Source organism: Saimiri boliviensis, chromosome 5 (assembly GCF_048565385.1).
Source record: "Saimiri boliviensis isolate mSaiBol1 chromosome 5, mSaiBol1.pri, whole genome shotgun sequence".
Taxonomy (NCBI): domain Eukaryota; kingdom Metazoa; phylum Chordata; class Mammalia; order Primates; family Cebidae; genus Saimiri; species Saimiri boliviensis.
Genome location: NC_133453.1, coordinates 21713677 through 21731568, shown reverse-complemented (window position 1 = coordinate 21731568; position 17892 = coordinate 21713677). Strand labels below are relative to the sequence as shown.

The 17892-nt window shown below is 57.9% G+C and overlaps 1 protein-coding gene across 10 annotated transcripts in view; it reads left to right on the top strand.

The window, feature by feature from the left end:
- SPEG (striated muscle enriched protein kinase) overlaps nt 1–17892 on the top strand; it is a 60518-nt gene that overhangs the window by 37357 nt on the left and 5269 nt on the right. For 9 of the 10 annotated variants that reach the window (XR_012517610.1, XM_003925489.4, XM_074398981.1 and 6 more), the window contains 20 exons: nt 1281–1400; nt 1632–1736; nt 2305–2511; nt 2913–3036; nt 3137–3312; nt 6220–6332; nt 6646–6814; nt 7049–7145; nt 7266–7466; nt 8506–8563; nt 9120–9197; nt 9298–9476; nt 10011–10037; nt 10634–10786; nt 10959–11001; nt 12105–12173; nt 12381–14370; nt 14618–14749; nt 17404–17520; nt 17708–17875. Coding sequence is in view for 9 of the 10 variants with exons in the window: in XM_003925489.4 (XP_003925538.3) it covers nt 1281–1400; nt 1632–1736; nt 2305–2511; nt 2913–3036; nt 3137–3312; nt 6220–6332; nt 6646–6814; nt 7049–7145; nt 7266–7466; nt 8506–8563; nt 9120–9197; nt 9298–9476; nt 10011–10037; nt 10634–10786; nt 10959–11001; nt 12105–12173; nt 12381–14370; nt 14618–14749; nt 17404–17520; nt 17708–17875 (4326 nt within the window). In the remaining variant the exon portion in view is untranslated. Of the gene's footprint in view, nt 1–1280; nt 1401–1631; nt 1737–2304; nt 2512–2912; nt 3037–3136; nt 3313–6219; nt 6333–6645; nt 6815–7048; nt 7146–7265; nt 7467–8505; nt 8564–9119; nt 9198–9297; nt 9477–10010; nt 10038–10633; nt 10787–10958; nt 11002–12104; nt 12174–12380; nt 14371–14617; nt 14750–17403; nt 17521–17707; nt 17876–17892 lie in introns of those variants that run through there. The other variant, XM_074398984.1, reaches the window with a different exon arrangement.

The window sequence follows — 17892 nt, the reverse complement described above, 5'->3', positions numbered from 1 at the left end:
CCGATTCTGCCTGTATCTGGGGTCACTGGCGGCCCTTGGCTCCTCTTCCCTTATAAATAGCGTCAGCAGAGATAAATGAATGGGTGACTATTCTATGCGGAGATAACTGCAAAGAGAAGGGAGGGGTGTCTGGGGACAGCCCTGACATGAAAGAGGACAGTGCAGGCCTCCTCACTGTGTCCTCGCCAGAGACAGCCTCCTTATCATCCAGGGAGCAGGGAGTAGGGAAAGAACTTTGAAATCACATGGAACCAAGGTCAAGCCATCATTTACTGGCCATGTGACCTTGAGCAAGTCAGTATCTCTGACCTCATTGATAAAATGGGGATAATTTTGTAGGTTGTTGCGAAGACTTGGGGGAAAGCATCTCAGGGACCTGGTACAGGCTGGGCACAGAGCAGACAGCTCTTGTAATATATCATAGAATGTATTTGGCACTTCCTGTGTGTGAGTTCCTGGGTCTCGTGGGACAAGCAGATCTGACAAAGTCAGCCCTCTCTTTAAGGAGCTTGCAGGCCAGGTCAGGAGCCATGATTCATGCCAGAGGAAGAGGCCGGTGCCCGTTGATGTGCAAGGGAGAGGGCTGGAGTCCTGAGGGGAGTCAAAGGATGGGGTAGCAAGCAGGCCAGGGGCAGGGAGCTTCATGGGCTGTACCCACTTCAACTATGTCTTGAAGGAGAAGGAAGCTTTAGGTGAGAGAAGAGCATCCCACAGAGGAGGAATGTTAGGAATGATCTGGAGATGGAACTCAGCAGCTCGTGCAGGGGCCTGGTGGTTTGCCAGCATCCAGATGCAGAGGAGCAGCAGAGATGAGGCTGGCAGGGGGTTTAGGTTGAGGACTTTGCTGCTGTCCTGGAGGGCTTCCCTGCAGCTGTGCTGGAGACAGGATGGCAGTGGCCTTGGTGATGGAGAAGAAGGGTTAGGGGAGGGACCATGAGAAGCTTTGAGGAACTTTGACATGGAGGTTGTGACCCCGCAGAGGCCAGTCAACAGGGACGGGGACCCCAGAGGGCGGCCCAGTGTAGGAGGAAGCTGCCCGGCCTGACACACTGGAGGGACAGACCTGAGGGGCCAGGGCAGAGGGAGACTTGGAAGCCAGCCGGGCCTGGACCTGGAGTTTACTGACCATGGATGCACTTCCTGCTCCCTGCCCCATCCTCTCCTAATCACCTCCTCCCTGCAGTGGATGGGGGTAAGGGACCAGGCCCGGGATGGCAGGAGCCTACCCCTCAGGGTATCCTCGGGGCTCAGGCCCAGTGTCACTGTCCCTCCCCCACCAGACAGGGATGTCCATCGATTGGTGTTCCCCGCTGTGGGGCCTCAGCACGCCGGTGTCTACAAGAGTGTCATCGCCAACAAGTTGGGAAAAGCTGCCTGCTATGCCCACCTGTATGTCACAGGTGAGGCAAGCACCTTCGTGGTCAGTGGCATGCACAGCCTGGCCTCTGGCACTACCTGGGGGCTCAGGGCCGCCACACCAGCTCCCTCCCCTCCACCCCCGGGGGCCCTCCAGCCTTCCCCTTGCCCCAGCGGCAAAGCCCTCAGGCCCTAGCCTCCCGCCCTGAGGCTCGAAGATCCTGCTGGGCTGTGGGGCCCTTGGACCCAGCAGACGATGGACCTGTGGCTTTCAGATGTGGTTCCAGGCCCTCCAGATGGTGCCCCGCAGGTGGTGGCTGTGACTGGGAGGATGGTCACACTCACATGGAACCCCCCCAGGAGTCTGGACATGGCCATCGGTGGGTCAGGGCTGCACAGGGCCCTGGGTGGGGAAGGGGTTTAGACAGGGCAGGCTCAGACAGGGCACCACGGCAACCAGGCCCCAGAAGCAGATGGAGAGGGGCGGGAGCTGAAAGAGTGCTGGCAGGAACAGCTTTGCTCATCTTCTCTCCATGGTGGATGGCACTCTCCCTCTGGGTCAGGAGAGGAGGCACAGGGCACCACTGCATTCCCTTCCCATCCTCAGAGGGACAAGGCACCTGGGTCGGGACTTGCACATGCCCTCCCCTCCTCTTGTCCAGGATCTCCTCCCATTCTGCCTCAGTTTCCCTACCTCAGGTTCCCTACCTCAGGAATTGGAGTTCAAGTCCAGCCCCATCTGTGCCTGTAACTGATACCGTGTTGGCGCTAAACTTGCCAGGGAAGTAGTTGGGCCAGAGCAGATCAGGGGACAGGCAGGAAGCAACAGCAGAGACTAAGGCACATCCTCAGGGCAGTCTAATGATGAGTTCTAGGGTCCTGGGCCAGGGGTGTGCGGAGGGGTGCCGTCCCTGCAACACCAGCCTCCAGTAGCTCCTCTCCCGCCAGACCCGGACTCCCTGACGTACACAGTGCAGCACCAGGTACTGGGCTCAGACCAATGGACGGCACTGGCCACAGGCCTGCGGGAGCCAGGGTGGGCGGCCACAGGGCTGCGTAAGGGGGTCCAGCACATCTTCCGGGTCCTCAGCACCACTGTCAAGAGCAGCAGCAAGCCCTCACCCCCTTCTGAGCCTGTGCAGCTTCTGGAACACGGTGAGCTTGGGTGCTCCTGTCGGGTTGGGGTGGGAGCTGCTGGGTTGGGGAATGGGGCCCTGTGGTGGAGGCTCGGGCTGGCCTGGAAATGGGAACTGGCAGGAGCGGCCTGGCTGGGTGAGACCTGGGCCCATCCGTGTACTCTTCTCCTTCCCGTAAGCAGCAGGGCACGGGGGCCGAAGCTCAGGCTTTGGCATCAGGCCTGCTGGGGTCCAACCCACAACCCCAGCTTTGCTGCTCCCTGGCTGTGTTCCCTGGACAAATCGCTAAACCTCTCTGAGTTTTGGCTTCCCCGTCTGTAAACACGGAGCTCAAGTACTGATTAGGAGTGTTAAAGGAGTAGTGGGTGCTGAGGACGCAGCAGCAAGCCCAGCACAGAGCCTGCGCTCTCCTCCTCCCAGGCCCACCCCTGGAGGAGGCCCCTGCCATCCTGGACAAACCGGACGTCGTGTATGTGGTGGAGGGACAGCCTGCCAGTGTCACCGTCACATTCAACCATGTGGAGGCTCAGGTCGTCTGGAGGAGGTGAGCCCTTTCCCACATGTGGCATCCCAGGTCTGGCCCCGCCTGGCCAGAATTCCCTGGGGCAAGATCCCAGGTGACCTCCCTGTCATGTGTCCCTTAGCTGCCGAGGGGCCCTCCTAGAGGCACGGGCAGGTGTGTACGAGCTGAGTCAGCCAGATGACGACCAGTACTGTCTTCGGATCTGCCGGGTGAGCCGCCGGGACATGGGGGCCCTCACCTGCACTGCCCGCAACCGTCACGGCACGCAGACCTGCTCGGTCACATTGGAGTTGGCAGGTGGGTGACAGCGGGCCTTCTTCCTAGCCTCCTTCCAAGGCCCAAAGCTCTCTCTTCACACCCCAGCTACACAACCCACTGGCCACTGCTGCAGATCCAAGCCCTTGTCCTTCTGTTAGGCCTGTCCATGTCATGGCTACACAAACACCATACTAGTAACCATGACAACAATCTATTGGCCAGGCGCCGTGGCTCACTCCTGTAATCCCAGCACTTTGGGAGGCTGAGGTGGGTGGAGCACCTGAGGTCAGGAGTTTGAGACTAGCCTGGCCAAAATGATGAAATCCCGTCTCTACTAAAAATGCAAAAATTAGCTGGGCACGGTGGCGGGTGCCCGTAATCCCAGCTACTTAGGAGGCTGAGGCAGGAGAATCACTTGAACCTGGGAGGCAGAGGTTGCAGTGAGCCAAGATGGCGTCATTGCACTCCAGACTGGGCAACAAGAGTGAAAATCCATCTCAAACAAAAAAAATATTGAGCCTAGTGTGTGCCAGTCTTTAGTACTAAGCACTTTACATGTATTGCCTCATTTAATGTTTACATCAACCTTGTGAGATGACGTTGGTTATTATCCCCATTTTACAGATGAGGAGACTGAGGCTGAGGCCCAAAGAGCATGCTAAGAATAACTGGCCCAAGTTCACAGAACCTAGTAAGACAGGAGCTGGGTTCAGGTTTGGATGCCTGACTCCTAGCTCCTGTGTTAAACACGACAGGAAATAGCATTTCACATATAACAAACATGGGAAGACCAAGGTGATTTTTAAAGAAGTCCATGAACACATCTTATCACCAGACTTCCAGCCCTGGGGATCCTTGTGCCTTTTGGCACAAGATTGTTTGACAGAGCCTCCGAATGTTTGCAGCAAGGATTCTTTTTTTTTTTTTGAGACAGAGTCTCATTCTGTCGCCCACACCATCTCAGCTCACTGCAACCTCCACCTCCCAGGTTCGAGGGATTCTGGTTCCTCAGACTCCCAAATAGCTGGGACTACAGGCACGCACAACCACGCCCAGCTAATTTTTTGTATTTTTAGTGGAGATGGGGTTTTGCTGTTTTGGCCAGGCTGGTCTCAAACTCCTGGCCTCAAGTAATCAGTCCACCTCGGCTTCCCAAAGTGCTGGGATTATAGGTATGAGCCACCATGTCAGGCCTTAGGATTCTTTTTATAATTTCTCCTTTAAAGATGTAGTCTTTTAATCCTAATGCATTAGGTAGAACTGTTTGATTTTCTAATTTGTTAATTAACCCTAGACATATGTAACTGCCACTCAGAACTTCTGATCAACATGGGCTAAACAGGGTTACCTGCTGAGTAAATACAATTCCAACAGAAAGCAAAGAAAGTGACATTTTACTTAGCACAGGCAATCTTATCGTGGGTAAATGGACATTTTCTGGTGCTTTCAGGAAACCATCGAACCTCACTTGAAACTTTCCAATGCTTTGACCTTCAGTGACTGCCCCCACCACTTCCCAGCCCTTGGGGGCCAGGATTCCTAGAGGGGAGGGGAGGTGAAGTGGAAGAGAAGTGACCGTAGGGTGTGTAATGAAGAGACAGGAAACCCTTCTGGTCGGGCTGTGAAGATGGCGAGAGGGGCTGGGCGCTGTTTTAAGTGTCTCTGTCCTTGCCTGCCCTGCCCCTAACACTCTCTACTCAGTCACTTTACTCCTTGACAATTCATCTTCAGGACTCATCTTTCTTCCCGGATATAGGGGGACCCCTGGGATTTGGGGAGACCCTGGCCCTGAGAAGCCTGCAGCACAGCTTAGCTGGAACAGTGACTGATGGAGACTATGTCCCAGCCGGCCACAGCTCAAATGGAGCTGGGGGCTTGCACTGACACCCGTATTCCGCTAGACCCCACCCCACCACACCCAGGCAGGGCAAGTGGAGGGGTGGCCCCCTTCCCCCACATCAACCCCACTGCAGTGTCTCCCCTACCCCCAGGATGGCCTCCCCCGTTGTCTGTGTGCCTGTGAAGGGTGCGGGTCCACACCCGGCCACCACCGTCCCAGGCACCTGACTCATCCTACTCCTTCTCAAGCTGAGATGCTCAAACATGCTGGGGTGGGTGGGGGGCGCTGGCAGGGGACACCTGGAAGTCACAGCCTCCTTTGCAAAGCACATTGCAATATGTATTTAATTCCATCATGAGAATCAGAAGCTGTTTTACCAGGAAGTCATATGACCACGTGACATGTACGGAGCATGAAATCACAGTCACATGTGGGAGATAGTCTGTTTCTACACAGTTTGGTTAATATTTAGGGGTTACTTGTTTGTTCATCTTGTCATTTCCCATTTGCTATTAATAGAAGGCCCTCTAAACTTTTTTCAACTATTCAGAGAAGAAACTTCAAGACAGAGGCAATGCCATCCATGAGCCTAATTCAGGGTCACAGACTGGACCACCTGCAGGGGCCAAATTCAGGTAGTCAGAAGCCAGCGGGTGGCCCTGTAAAGAAGGGCAGCACCCACAGGGGGCAGTATTGAGCCGCTCCTCGCTTGCGGATTCCTGCTGCAGTGAGGGGAGCGACTCAGGATGGCCAGTCCTAATTTTTCAAGACAGGCAGGAAATCCAGATTTCTTTTGTGTGTGAAAATCTCCTAATTTCAGAGCTGCCAAATGAATACTGAAGGTCAAACAAAGCAAGCCTACACCTTGCGCCAGGTTTCCTGAGATTTGGAGAACATCACGTTTGGATTTTCGGGAGCGGGGCGTGCTTGGTCCACGCGGGGAACTCTGTTGTCCCAGTTGGTGGGGGTGTGGCTTGATGGGAGGCGGGGGTCTAGCGTTCTGACTGAGCCAGTCACTGACAGGGGACTTGGGGAGGGGCTGAGGAGGCAGGGTAAAGCCAACCCCCTGCCCCCTCCCTTCCCACCCTTGTCCACATGTGTTTCAGAGGCCCCTCGATTTGAGTCCATCATGGAAGACGTGGAGGTGGGGGCCGGGGAAACTGCTCGCTTTGCGGTGGTGGTGGAGGGAAAACCACTGCCGGATATCATGTGGTACAAGGTCAGAGGGTGCTGCTGGCTGAGCCTGAGGGAGGAAGGAGGGGCTCCCTGGGGGTGTGGGAGGGTCCTGGGAGGCCTTAGGAGGGCGGAGCCTAGGCAGAGGCGTCGTTAGGAGGAGGAAGGGGGAGGCAGGGGACTGCCTAGCTGAGGGGTGCAGGGCTTTCTGTGGGAGACAAGGGAGGAGCTGATTCTGGGTCCTGGGGACAGATGCACTGCCCAGAGTAGAAGATGAGGGCGGGGCCTGGCGCAGCGGCTCTTGGCTCCAAGGTAGAGGCGAGGCCAGGCCAGGCTGGAGGTGACACCAAACTCTGCAGGACGAGGTGCTGCTGACCGAGAGCAGCCATGTGAGCTTCGTGTACGAGGAGAATGAGTGCTCCCTGGTGGTGCTCAGCACAGGGGCCCAGGACGGAGGCGTCTACACCTGCACCGCCCGGAACCTGGCGGGCGAGGTCTCCTGCAAAGCAGAGTTGGCTGTGCATTCAGGTGGGCAAGAGTTTGGGGAAAGCGCCCACCCCCTGGAATCCTATGTGACCCCCGCTCTGCCCAGGAAGCAGCCAGCCCTGGACTCCCAGCCACCACATCCCCAGCCCAGCACCTGGCCTCGGGCCCCCAACATTCTTGCACCTCTTCTGTCTCCTTCCTCTGTCCGCCTGTCCCAGTCTCTGGCCTGCTTGCTTTCTTCCCCTCCCACCTAACACCAGGACATCTCTGCCCCAGCTCAAACAGCTATGGAGGTCGAGGGGGTCAGGGAGGATGAGGAGCAACGAGGAAGGAGACTCAGCGACTTTTATGACATCCACCAGGAGATCGGCAGGTGTGGGGCTAGGAGGGGAGCCAGTGGGGGCCAAGAGAGGCTGCTGGGTCTGAAGGCTGGGAGGGATGGAGAGGGCTGCAGCGATGGCTGGTCCCTGACCCCCCTCCTTGTGTCAACCAGGGGTGCCTTCTCCTACCTGCGGCGTGTGGTGGAGCGAAGCTCCGGCCTGGAGTTTGCAGCCAAGTTCATCCCCAGCCAGGCCAAGCCAAAGGCATCAGCCCGTCGGGAGGCCCGGCTCCTAGCCAGGCTCCAGCACGACTGTGTCCTCTACTTCCATGAGGCCTTCGAGAGGCGCCGGGGACTGGTCATTGTCACGGAGCTGTATCCTGGGACAGGCTGGAGGCTGGGGGGACCTGTGCCTAAATGACTGGTCCTTGTGACATCCAATAGGCAACAGTTATTACAGTTTTACAGTTTACCAAGTAGCCCCATTGACAATTGGGAGGACTACGTCTGGAGACTTCTGTGAAAACCAACAGTTTTAAGTTCATTGTTAGCTTAGATTTATATAGCATTTAATGTGTGCCTGGCAGTGTTCTAAGAATTTTACAAATATTAACCTATTAATTCCTCATATATTCCTATTTCCTAGAATTTTATTATTGGCTTGTATTATCCCCGTTTTACAGATGAAGAGACAGGCATGGAGAGGTTAAGTACCTTGCCCAAGGTCACAGCTAGTATGTAGCCTAGGCTTTTCATGAAATGCAGTATCACGCGTCTGCATATTTGAAGTGACCCTGTTTCAAATCAATACTTAGCTTTATTTGGAGGCTGTTTTCATAAAGAACAGATTTTACCCTTTCACGAAGGCTGTGGTTAAGCAAAGGCACATGGCGGTAAGGATGCTGGGTGGCCCGTCGTCACCCCAGTGGCAGGGTGACCGGAACCTGCACGTGAGCCTGCTGCCTGCAGTGTTTGAAATCAAACCTCAGCAAAATGACAAATTATTCCATGTCATGGACCTTCTAGGTCATTCTCAAATAGTGTCAAGAAGTTCCATCCACTGTCAACAAAATTCTGCTGTAATTTGATTCCTATAAATGCTTTACAGGGTGGGCAGGAGAGGAAACTTTAGCCCCGTTTTTACTCCTGGGAGAACCAAGGCTCAGAGAGGTGAAGTGACTTGCCTGAGTTCCCATACCCAGTGGGAGTTCAGCAGGGGTGTCCTACCTGTGCCCTCAGAGGACAGGAGGCGGGGAGGAGGGAACACATGGGGCAGAGAAGGGACGGTCTCTGACTAGTATCAGACCTTCTCTAAGGGGAAGGAGAACTGCGTGCTGAGCTGGGACCCGCCCTGAGCTCTGGGGTGGGCCAAGCAGTTGGCTCTGGGCACTGTTCTCCTTGATCTGGGATTTAGCTGCACAGAGGAGCTGCTGGAGCGAATGGCCAGGAAACCCACCGTGTGTGAGTCTGAGGTGAGGGCAGTGGGTGGCAGGGGCCAGGTTGGGCACCAGCTTTCACCCACCAGAGCTTTGAGAACCAACAAATGGGTCTGAAGCCAGGGTGGGGGTGGAGAGCACTGTTAGGCAGCCAGCAGAGTCCCCATTCAATGAGAATAGATCCCCGTCTATTTGGGACTTGCACTGTTTTCTGTAAGTCTCAGCAAACCCACCCCAACTCCTAACTTGTTTCCCATTCTTCATCACATAAACATCCCCCCAACATTTCTCCAGGAAGGAGCCCCACCTAGATTTTATTGATCTCACTGCAGTCCTGCCATGTTAGGCTGTACATGTTGTGCACTGCACAATTCTACTTATTACCTTGTAAATGGCTCCCCATATAACTGTGCTGTCCCCTCCAGTGCACATGGTAGCCTTAGATCTTTGCAACCCCAAATCTGTGTTTCAATCCCTTCCACGAGCCATCCGAAGGCTACTTCCCAGGCACAGCCTGACCTCTTGCCACCCTGGAAGTGATCAGACATACGCCACCCTACCCCCACAGACTCTGGGCCCCCTATTTCCACAGATCCGGGCCTATATGCGGCAGGTGCTAGAGGGAATCCACTACCTGCACCAGAGCCATGTGCTGCACCTCGATGTCAAGGTGAGGTGTGGATTGGAGAGCAGACAGCCGCTGTGGGAGCCAGGAGGTGGAGCATCCTCCCGTGTTCATTGGGCCCCACTCCTCGCCTTGTGTCTTCCAGCCTGAGAACCTGCTGGTGTGGGACGGTGCCGCGGGCGAAGAGCAGGTGCGGATCTGTGACTTTGGGAATGCTCAGGAGCTGACCCCAGGAGAGCCCCAGTACTGCCAGTATGGCACACCTGAGTTTGTGGCCCCCGAGATTGTCAACCAGAGCCCTGTGTCTGGAGTCACTGACATCTGGTAAGGCTGGCATGCTGGGCTGGGTGGGCTGTGCAGCTGCTCTTGGGGCTGCCCTGGGGACTGGCAGTGCTCACTGGCAGGGACACTTACCAAGCCTGGAGTCCTCCTGACCATGGGCCTGTGGCGTTGCTTGCAGGGCCTCCTGCCCATGTGACTTCTTGCCCCTCGTGAGTCAAGGATGCCCCCCTCTCTCTCAAGGCCTCAGCTCTGTTTGTCCCTGACTCCTTGTCTCCCCTGGAAGCTAGGCCTTCCCCTCGGTAGCCAGCATGCCTCCTCCAGTGGGGCAGGCATGGTCTCATCGGTCCCCAGACTTCTCTGGGCTTCCTGGGCCAGCCCTGCCATGACCCTGGACTTCTCCAGGCCTATCTGGACCTGTGGGTTCAGAGTCCTCCCCAGAGAAACCTCTCCTGTGCCCATTGTCCATGGCACTGTTCCCAGGAGCTTACAGCTCACTCAGGTCAGCAATAGCAGAGAACTGCTCCCTTCCAGTTGGAGGTGGGCAGTCCCCTTACCATCAATCTCCTTTCCCCACAGGCCCGTGGGCGTTGTTGCCTTCCTCTGGTAAGGACCCTCTGCAGCATCCCAGCAGTCTCCTGGCAGGCCACCCCTAACCTTTGCAGGGCTGCAGCCCACCCCCTTCTCTTCCACACCCCCACTCCTTCTTGCACTGCAAGGGGCCTCATGTGCATGAAGGTGGACACCCTGGTCTGGATGCCCATGTTCTGCCCGCCCCCATGCCCCTCCATAAGAGGTGGGCACCCTGGATGGGGAGAGCCAAGTACAGGCTCAAGGCCATGGAGATGGGGATCTCCTTGGCTCTGAGTGTCCAGAACTTGGACTAGAAGGGAATGGAGCTCAGGGTGGGCTCATCCCCTTGGCACTTCACTCATAGAGAGGCCACACTGGACGAGGGACGGAACAGGTCCTCCAAAGCAGAGGCCACTAGCCCCCACGGCAGTACTACTTCCCTGCCCATCAGGAGGCTAGGGAGGGGACAGGGCAGGAGAGAGTCTGCAGCCTTGCCTCTTGCCCAGATTTGCTCAGCCTCTGTCATCCTCACAACCCCAAAGCCTGCACCTGTCCCCAGCCCTGTGCCCCCACAGGCATTCCCCTTTGTCTCCGGCTGCCCCTCACAACAGCCCTCTTCACCCCTGCAGTCTGACGGGAATCTCCCCGTTTGTTGGAGAAAATGATCGGACAACATTGATGAACATCCGAAACTACAATGTGGCCTTCGAGGAGACCACGTTCCTGAGCCTAAGCAGGGAGGCCCGTGGCTTCCTCATCAAAGTGCTGGTGCAGGACCGGCTGTGAGTACGAGGCCCTGGGAGCACCCCCCACCCTCCGCAGGGCTGCCCTCATGCCACCTGCCTTCTCCTCCCAAACTCCTGCCCCCAAATCCTTAGGAGCCCTGTTTGCTCAGTTATTGACTGACCAGATGACTGAATGATAAATCCCTTCTTAATCCTCATTCATTTACAGGAGGCCAACCGCAGAGGAGACCCTAGAACATCCTTGGTTCAAAGTGAGTCTAGTCTGCAAAGTGGTGGCACAAAAGGTGGAGGGAGAGAGAATGTTACAAATGCCTTCATTTATTGAGTACCTACTGTGTGCAGTAACCACCTTAGGCATTATATATACATATGACCTATTAGCATCACAATAGCTTTGCAAAGGAGCACATTATTAGTCCCATTTTGGTGACAAGGAAACAGGCTCAAATCAGTGATGGAGTTGGGAGTATCCTGGACTCCAGGGCATATGTCTGGACCTCCCCATCCTGGGCGTCCACAGTGGAGTTCTCCCTCATGCTTGAGACCAGACTCTGGTCTTCCTGACTTCTGCGTGCCCATCTCTGTCCTTCACTGGCCCATACACCAGGGCTGGGGTTGACCAGGCCAGTTCAGCCCCTTGGTTATGAGCTCCATGTGGGCAGGTTATCCGTTCCCATTCATCTTCAAACCCCAGTGCCTCAGGGCACAGTGCCAGGCATTGATGGGGTCTCAGGAATTTGCCGGGGTGGGGGGGGGGTGGAGGGGCAGGGATTCAGCAATTGAGTCCAGAAAGAACACCTGAATAAACTGTTCGTGGAGGATTGTGCTGGGTCATTTGAAGGCTGAGGTCATTCTGGTGTCAGGAGTTGAATTAAGAGCATCCTTTCTCAGACCAGAAATGAGCTCCAGAAGAGAGCCTGGGTGGGTGGCTGAGGGAAGCAGCTGTCTTGATCTGGACCACCAGGCTCCAGATGTCTGGGGTGCTGGCCCTACATGGAGACAGAAGGGAGCTGGGGAGCCAGGGCTCAGATAAGGGGCCTAAGAGCACAGGCCTCCCAAGGCAGCTGGTTTACCAGGACGGGAGCCCTGGTGGATGTTAAGAAGCCTACCCCTGGGAATCCCCGGTTTCCTGCCGATCCCTGCGGGGCTCAGGGGATTTGACCTAAGGTGTGCACCTTGGCTATAGGTGTTGTCCTGACGGACCCAAGGGCAAGGGGATCCCCAGGAGCCCAGACTCAGTGCTGCCCAATCCACTACCTCCTCCTACCCGCCCCATGGACTTTGTCTCTCTGTTGCCAAACATGGAGGTCTAGGTTGACAGCTTTCCCTCAAGCCCTCTTTCCTGGCTTTGCAGACTCAGGCAAAGGGCGCAGAGGTGAGCACGGATCACCTGAAGCTCTTCCTCTCCCGGCGGAGGTGGCAGGTGAGTGTGGCAGGCCAGCCTCCGTGCCTTCCCCCTCCCGTGGGCCTTCCTCTTGTGCTCCTGTCTTCCTGCTTTCGCTGGCTCCATGCCCAGCTTCCTGCTTGTTCCCTGACCCTCTGCATGCTCAGGCCTCTTCCTCAGGGATGAGGTGGGCAACAATCCTGCCCCAGGGGTCCCTTGGGTCTGACTCCAGTACCCTGTCTCCAGCGCTCCCAGATCAGCTACAAATGCCACCTGGTGCTGCGCCCCATCCCTGAGCTGCTGCGAGCCCCTCCAGAGCGGGTGTGGGTGACCATGCCCAGAAGGCCACCCCCCAGCGGGGGGCTCTCGTCCTCCTCAGATTCTGAAGAGGAAGAGCTGGAAGAGCTGCCCTCAGTGCCCCGCCCACTGCAGCCTGAGTTCTCAGGCTCCCGGGTGTCCCTCACGGACATTCCCACTGAGGATGAGGCCCTGGGGACCCCAGAGGCTGGGGCTACCACGCCCATGGACTGGCAGGAGCAGGGAAGGGCTCCCTCTCAGGACCAAGAGGCTCCCAGCCCGGAGGCTCTCCCCTCCCCAGGCCAGGAGCCCGCAGCTGGGGCCAGCCCCAGGCGAGGAGAGCTCCGCAGGGGCAGCTCAGCTGAGAGCGCCCTGCCCCGGGCCGGGCCGCGGGAGCCGGGCCGGGGCCTGCACAAGGCGGCGTCTGTGGAGCTGCCTCAGCGCCGGAGCCCCAGCCCGGGAGCCACCCGCCTGGCCCGGGGAGGCCTGGGTGAGGGTGAGTACACCCAGAGGCTGCAGGCCTTGCGACAGCGGCTGCTGCGGGGAGGCCCCGAGGATGGCAAGGTCAGCGGCCTCAGGGGTCCTCTGCTGGAGAGCCTGGGGGGTCGTGCCCGGGATCCCCGGATGGCACGAGCTGCCTCCAGCGAGGCAGCGCCCCACCACCAGCCCCCACTTGAGAATCGGGGCCTGCAAAAGAGCAGCAGCTTCTCGCAGGGTGAGGCGGAGCCCCGGGGCCGGCACCGCCGCGCGGGGGCGCCCCTCGAGATCCCCGTGGCCAGGCTTGGGGCCCGCAGGCTACAGGAGTCTCCTTCCCTGTCCGCCCTCAGCGAAGCCCAATCCTCCAGCCCTGCGCGGCCCAGCGCCCTCAAACCCAGTGCCCCTAAACCTAGTGCCCCTAAGTCAGCAGAGCCTTCTGCCACCACACCTAGTGATGCTCTGCAGCCCCCCGCACCCCAGCCTGCCCAAGACAAGGCCCCAGAGCCCAGGCCAGAACCAGTCCGAGCCTCCAAGCCTGCACCACCCCCCGAGGCCCTGCAAACCCTAGCTCTGCCCCTGACGCCCTATGCCCAGATCATGCAGTCGCTCCAGCTGTCGGGCCACGCCCAGGCCCCCCAGCAGGGCCCTGCCGCACCGCCTTTAGAGCCCAAGCCCCACGCTGCTGTCTTCGCCAGGGTGGCCTCCCCACCTCCGGGAGCCCCGGAGAAGCGCGTGCCCTCAGCCGGGGCGCCCCCGGTGCTAGCCGAGAAAGCCCGGGTTCCCACGGTGCCCCCCAGGCCAGGCAGCAGTCTCAGCAGCAGCATCGAGAACCTGGAGTCGGAGGCCGTGTTCGAGGCCAAGTTCAAGCGCAGCCGCGAGTCGCCCCTGTCGCGGGGGCTGCGGCTGCTGAGCCGCTCGCGCTCGGAAGAGCGCGGCCCCTTCCGCGGGGCCGAGGAGGAGGATGGCATATACCGGCCCAGCCCGGCGGGGACCCCGCTGGAGCTGGTGCGACGGACCGAGCGCTCGCGCTCGGTGCAGGACCTCAGGGCGGTCGGGGAGCCGGGCCTCGTCCGCCGCCTCTCGCTGTCACTGTCCCAGCGGCTGCGGCGGACCCCTCCCGCGCAGCGCCACCCGGCCTGGGAGGCCCGCGGCGGGGACGGAGAGAGCTCGGAGGGCGGGAGCTCTGCGCGGGGCTCCCCGGTGCTGGCGATGCGCAGGCGGCTGAGCTCCACCCTGGAGCGGCTGTCGAGCCGGTTGCAGCGCAGCGGCAGCAGCGAGGACTCGGGGGGCGCCTCGGGCCGCAGCACGCCGCTGTTCGGACGGCTTCGCAGGGCCACGTCCGAGGGCGAGAGTCTGCGGCGCCTCGGCCTTCCGCACAACCAGCTGGCCGCCCAGGCCGGCGCCACCACGCCTTCCGCCGAGTCCCTGGGCTCCGAGGCCAGCGCCACGTCGGGATCCTCAGGTGAGGAGGGGAAGGGCTAGGGCAGCAGGTGCAGAGGAGAGTGGGGTGCGCTGGAGGGAGGCTGTGGGAGGAGGAGAGGGCTGGGGACTCCCGCCAGGGGCCGGCCAAGGCCCAGAGGGTGGAATGGCAGCAGGGCAGGGTGGGGCTAGGTGTTCCTTCCTTCTGGTTCTCTGGGCTGAGGGCTGCAGGGAGGTGGGAACTTGCTGGTACGGACTGAGCAAATGCTCACGGGCCTGGGTCTTCACAGCCCAAGGGGAAAGCCGAAGCCGGCTCCGCCGGGGCCTCTCTCGGCTTCGGAAGGACAAGGGGTTATCGCAACCAAACCTCTCGGCCAGTGTTCAGGAGGAGCTGGGTCACCAGTACGTGCGCAGTGAGTCAGGTAATAGAGGCCTACTGAGTGAGGACCCCCCACCCCCTCTTCCACCCCCGTATCGCCTTGCCCCCATCAGGGAGCAGTCATGGCTGGCGGGAGGTGGGCCACCTTGACGAGCTTAGTGGAAGGGGCCTGTTCAGACAACTGTAATGGCAGCAGCTGCCAGTCATTAGAGAAGCTAAGTGTTCTATTAAACACCTTACAAGCACTGCCTCATTCGCTCCTGCAGCACTGTTTGGGAAATATTGGTGTTACTGTCTCTACTGTACAGGTGAGGAGACAGGCTTAGCAATGCTAAAGATCTGTCCAAGTCGCAGGGCTAGTAAGTGGAGCAGTTGAAGTCAGACTGTGTGACCTTCTGAAGCCAGGTCCCAGAAATGGCTTCAGGGCACCATACTTACGTCTGTCTGGGGCTGGCCTCCTCCTGGGAGATCCTGGAAGGTTTCTGTAACTAGCCGTACTTTTGAGGGAGCTCAAGATGGGGCCCTCCTGCCCCCACAGTCCCCCTTTAGATGTGTGTGTTTGGGTGTGTACCCAAAGACACTCACTTTCTCGCCCACCTAAAGGACCACAACCCGGATTGAGCCCCCTAAGTCTCCATTACTCTGCAGTTCTGAACACCTGACTGCCCCTCTCTGAGCTTTCTGCACAGAAAAGCAGCCTTCGGAGCTCTTTGGCCTCTTCTGTTTCTCTGCCTGGGTGTCCTGGAACTCCAGATAGGGAGACATTCCCCATGTTGGGTCACTCCATCCCCTCTGAAAAAGGGGCATTACTCAAGGGCGACAAGCAAAGGCTTTGAGAGGTTGGGTTTAACAGAGCAGCACGCAGGGAAGGAGTGGGGCCATGAAGCCGGGCTGTGTGCAGGATCTTGACAAGCCACCTGTCCTGTTCTTCCCCCATTTCCTGGTAAAACTCAGAATGGAGTGGCTCTCGAGACTTGCTTCAGCTGGGCTTGAAGGGATTGTATCCAGCCTTGTCCAGGGCAAAGGGAGCTACAGTGAGAGAAAATGAGAGAGGAAAGGGCCGCTGGTGGAGAGGAGAAGGGAGGGTGGAGAATGAGGGGGAAAGAAGGCTATCAGCCAGCAGAGAGGCCTGGGCACAGCTGATCCCTTCCCACCTGGGGCCTCCCTCCCAGCCCAGTTTTGCTTATGCAGCTGATTTCCTGCCGAGGCAGTGTCCCCTTACCTCAACCGATCCCTGTTCCCTGCAGAAACAAGGCTGTCCCATTCCACTTTACCAATCAGGGCTGGCCCCTGGGAATGGGGGTGGGGCTGGCAGAGCTGGGCCCGGGTCACTTTCACCTCTCCTCTTGGCTTCTCTCTCTCCCTGCTACCCGGTACCCTCACTTGGCCTGGAGGCAGCCATTGAGAAACTGTTCCCATTGCCTTGTTGGAGCCTCAGTGTGGGACCCCTCCTTGGGGAGCAGTGGGGTACAGCGGGAAGGGGGGCACACTGCCATCCTGATCACCACTCCTGCTGAGTACTCCTCTCCTTCCTGGCTCATCCCCACTCCCAGTCCCCTACAGTTCTTCAGACAGGCTGCAGCTGGGGCTCCCAGGGTTCCTCAGCTTTCTCTGCCCAGATGAATAAAATCTACCCCTGAGTCCTCCCCTATCTGCACCCTCCACCCATGGTTGGACTGGGATTTTTCTGAAGGGACATTCTCAGGGAACATGCACTCAAATCCTCAGGGCACTAAGTCACAGGCTGGCTACATTGGAGGAAGGAAGACTGGTCCCATCCCTAGCCCCACGGTGCGCATAGCCACCAGCTAGCTGTGAAGGCAGCTTTTCTGCTTTGCTGAAACAGCCTCTATCTCTGGGGGTCTGCTCCAGGCTTCTCTGCTGTCCATATTGCTAAGATAATGGTAACAACAAGAAAAGCTAGTATTTATGATCAGTTACTCTATGCCAGACACTTTACATGCCTGGTAATTGTCACAGCAAGAATCCTGTGGGCGTGGTATTATTTTCCTCAATTTATGGATTAGAAATGGAGCTTCTGAGAGGGTAAATAACTAGCCCAAGGTCATGCAGTTACTGTCTTTTGCCCCTTCAAAAGCTCTAACCACTCAGTTGACCTGAAGGAGTATAGAGAATACCTACAGCAGGTGGGAAGAGGGGCCAGGAGGCTGACATGCTTCCAGGATCTGCCCACAGTTTTCCTAGACCGCAGCTCTTTTGAGACTGCACACTCTGATAGAACATTCCTCACTCGGTCCCTTCTCAGCTCAGATCACTACCTCCTCTCAATTCTCTTCTCACTGTCCTACGGTGCCCCAGAAAGGGTGGGTCTCACACGATCTTAACCATTATAGTTTTTCAGTATTTCCTTTGCTTTTATTTCATTTAACAAATCCTTATAGACCACTTAGTGCCAGGCCCTGCCCCAAGTGATTTACAAACCCATGATATAAGTAGCATCGTCAATAGTGCAAGGAAAAGGCAGTTCTGCACACAGTGAGGGCCTGGCGAAAGTGATGCTAGCCCCAAAGAAAATTCTCGAAGGCATGGCGTCGGGTGCTACTTTCCACATCTCCCTGGGAAGAGATAATGTTTCACGCTTCTTCCTGCTGGCTGTTTGCAAGCCTTCTCCATCCCTCCCCCGGCAGTAAGTCCAGGGTCCCCAAAGAAAGATGGCTGTCTCTGCTTTTCCTCCAGACTTCCCCCCAGTCTTCCACATCAAACTCAAGGACCAGGTGCTGCTGGAGGGAGAGGCAGCCACCCTGCTTTGCCTGCCAGCAGCCTGCCCTGCCCCACACATCTCCTGGATGAAAGGTAAGGAAACTGTGCCCCCCACAGAAAGGGAGACCAGCAAGCGGCCCTGAACCCAGGGGATGGGAGGGGCCAGGCCGGGGTTCGGGGCTGGGCATGTTTGGGGGGATGCTGGAGTGGGGAGCAACTGAAGGGCCCTGGACATTTGCTAGCTCACTCAGCAGCTCCTCCTGCTCCTCCCTGTCTCCAGACAAGCAGTCCTTGCGGTCAGAGCCGTCAGTGATCATTGTGTCCTGCAAAGACGGGCGGCAGCTGCTCAGCATCCCCCGAGCGGGCAAGCGGCATGCCGGGCTCTATGAGTGCTCGGCCAGCAACGTCCTGGGCAGCATCACCAGCTCCTGTACCGTGGCTGTGGCCCGTGAGCCTGGGGCAGGG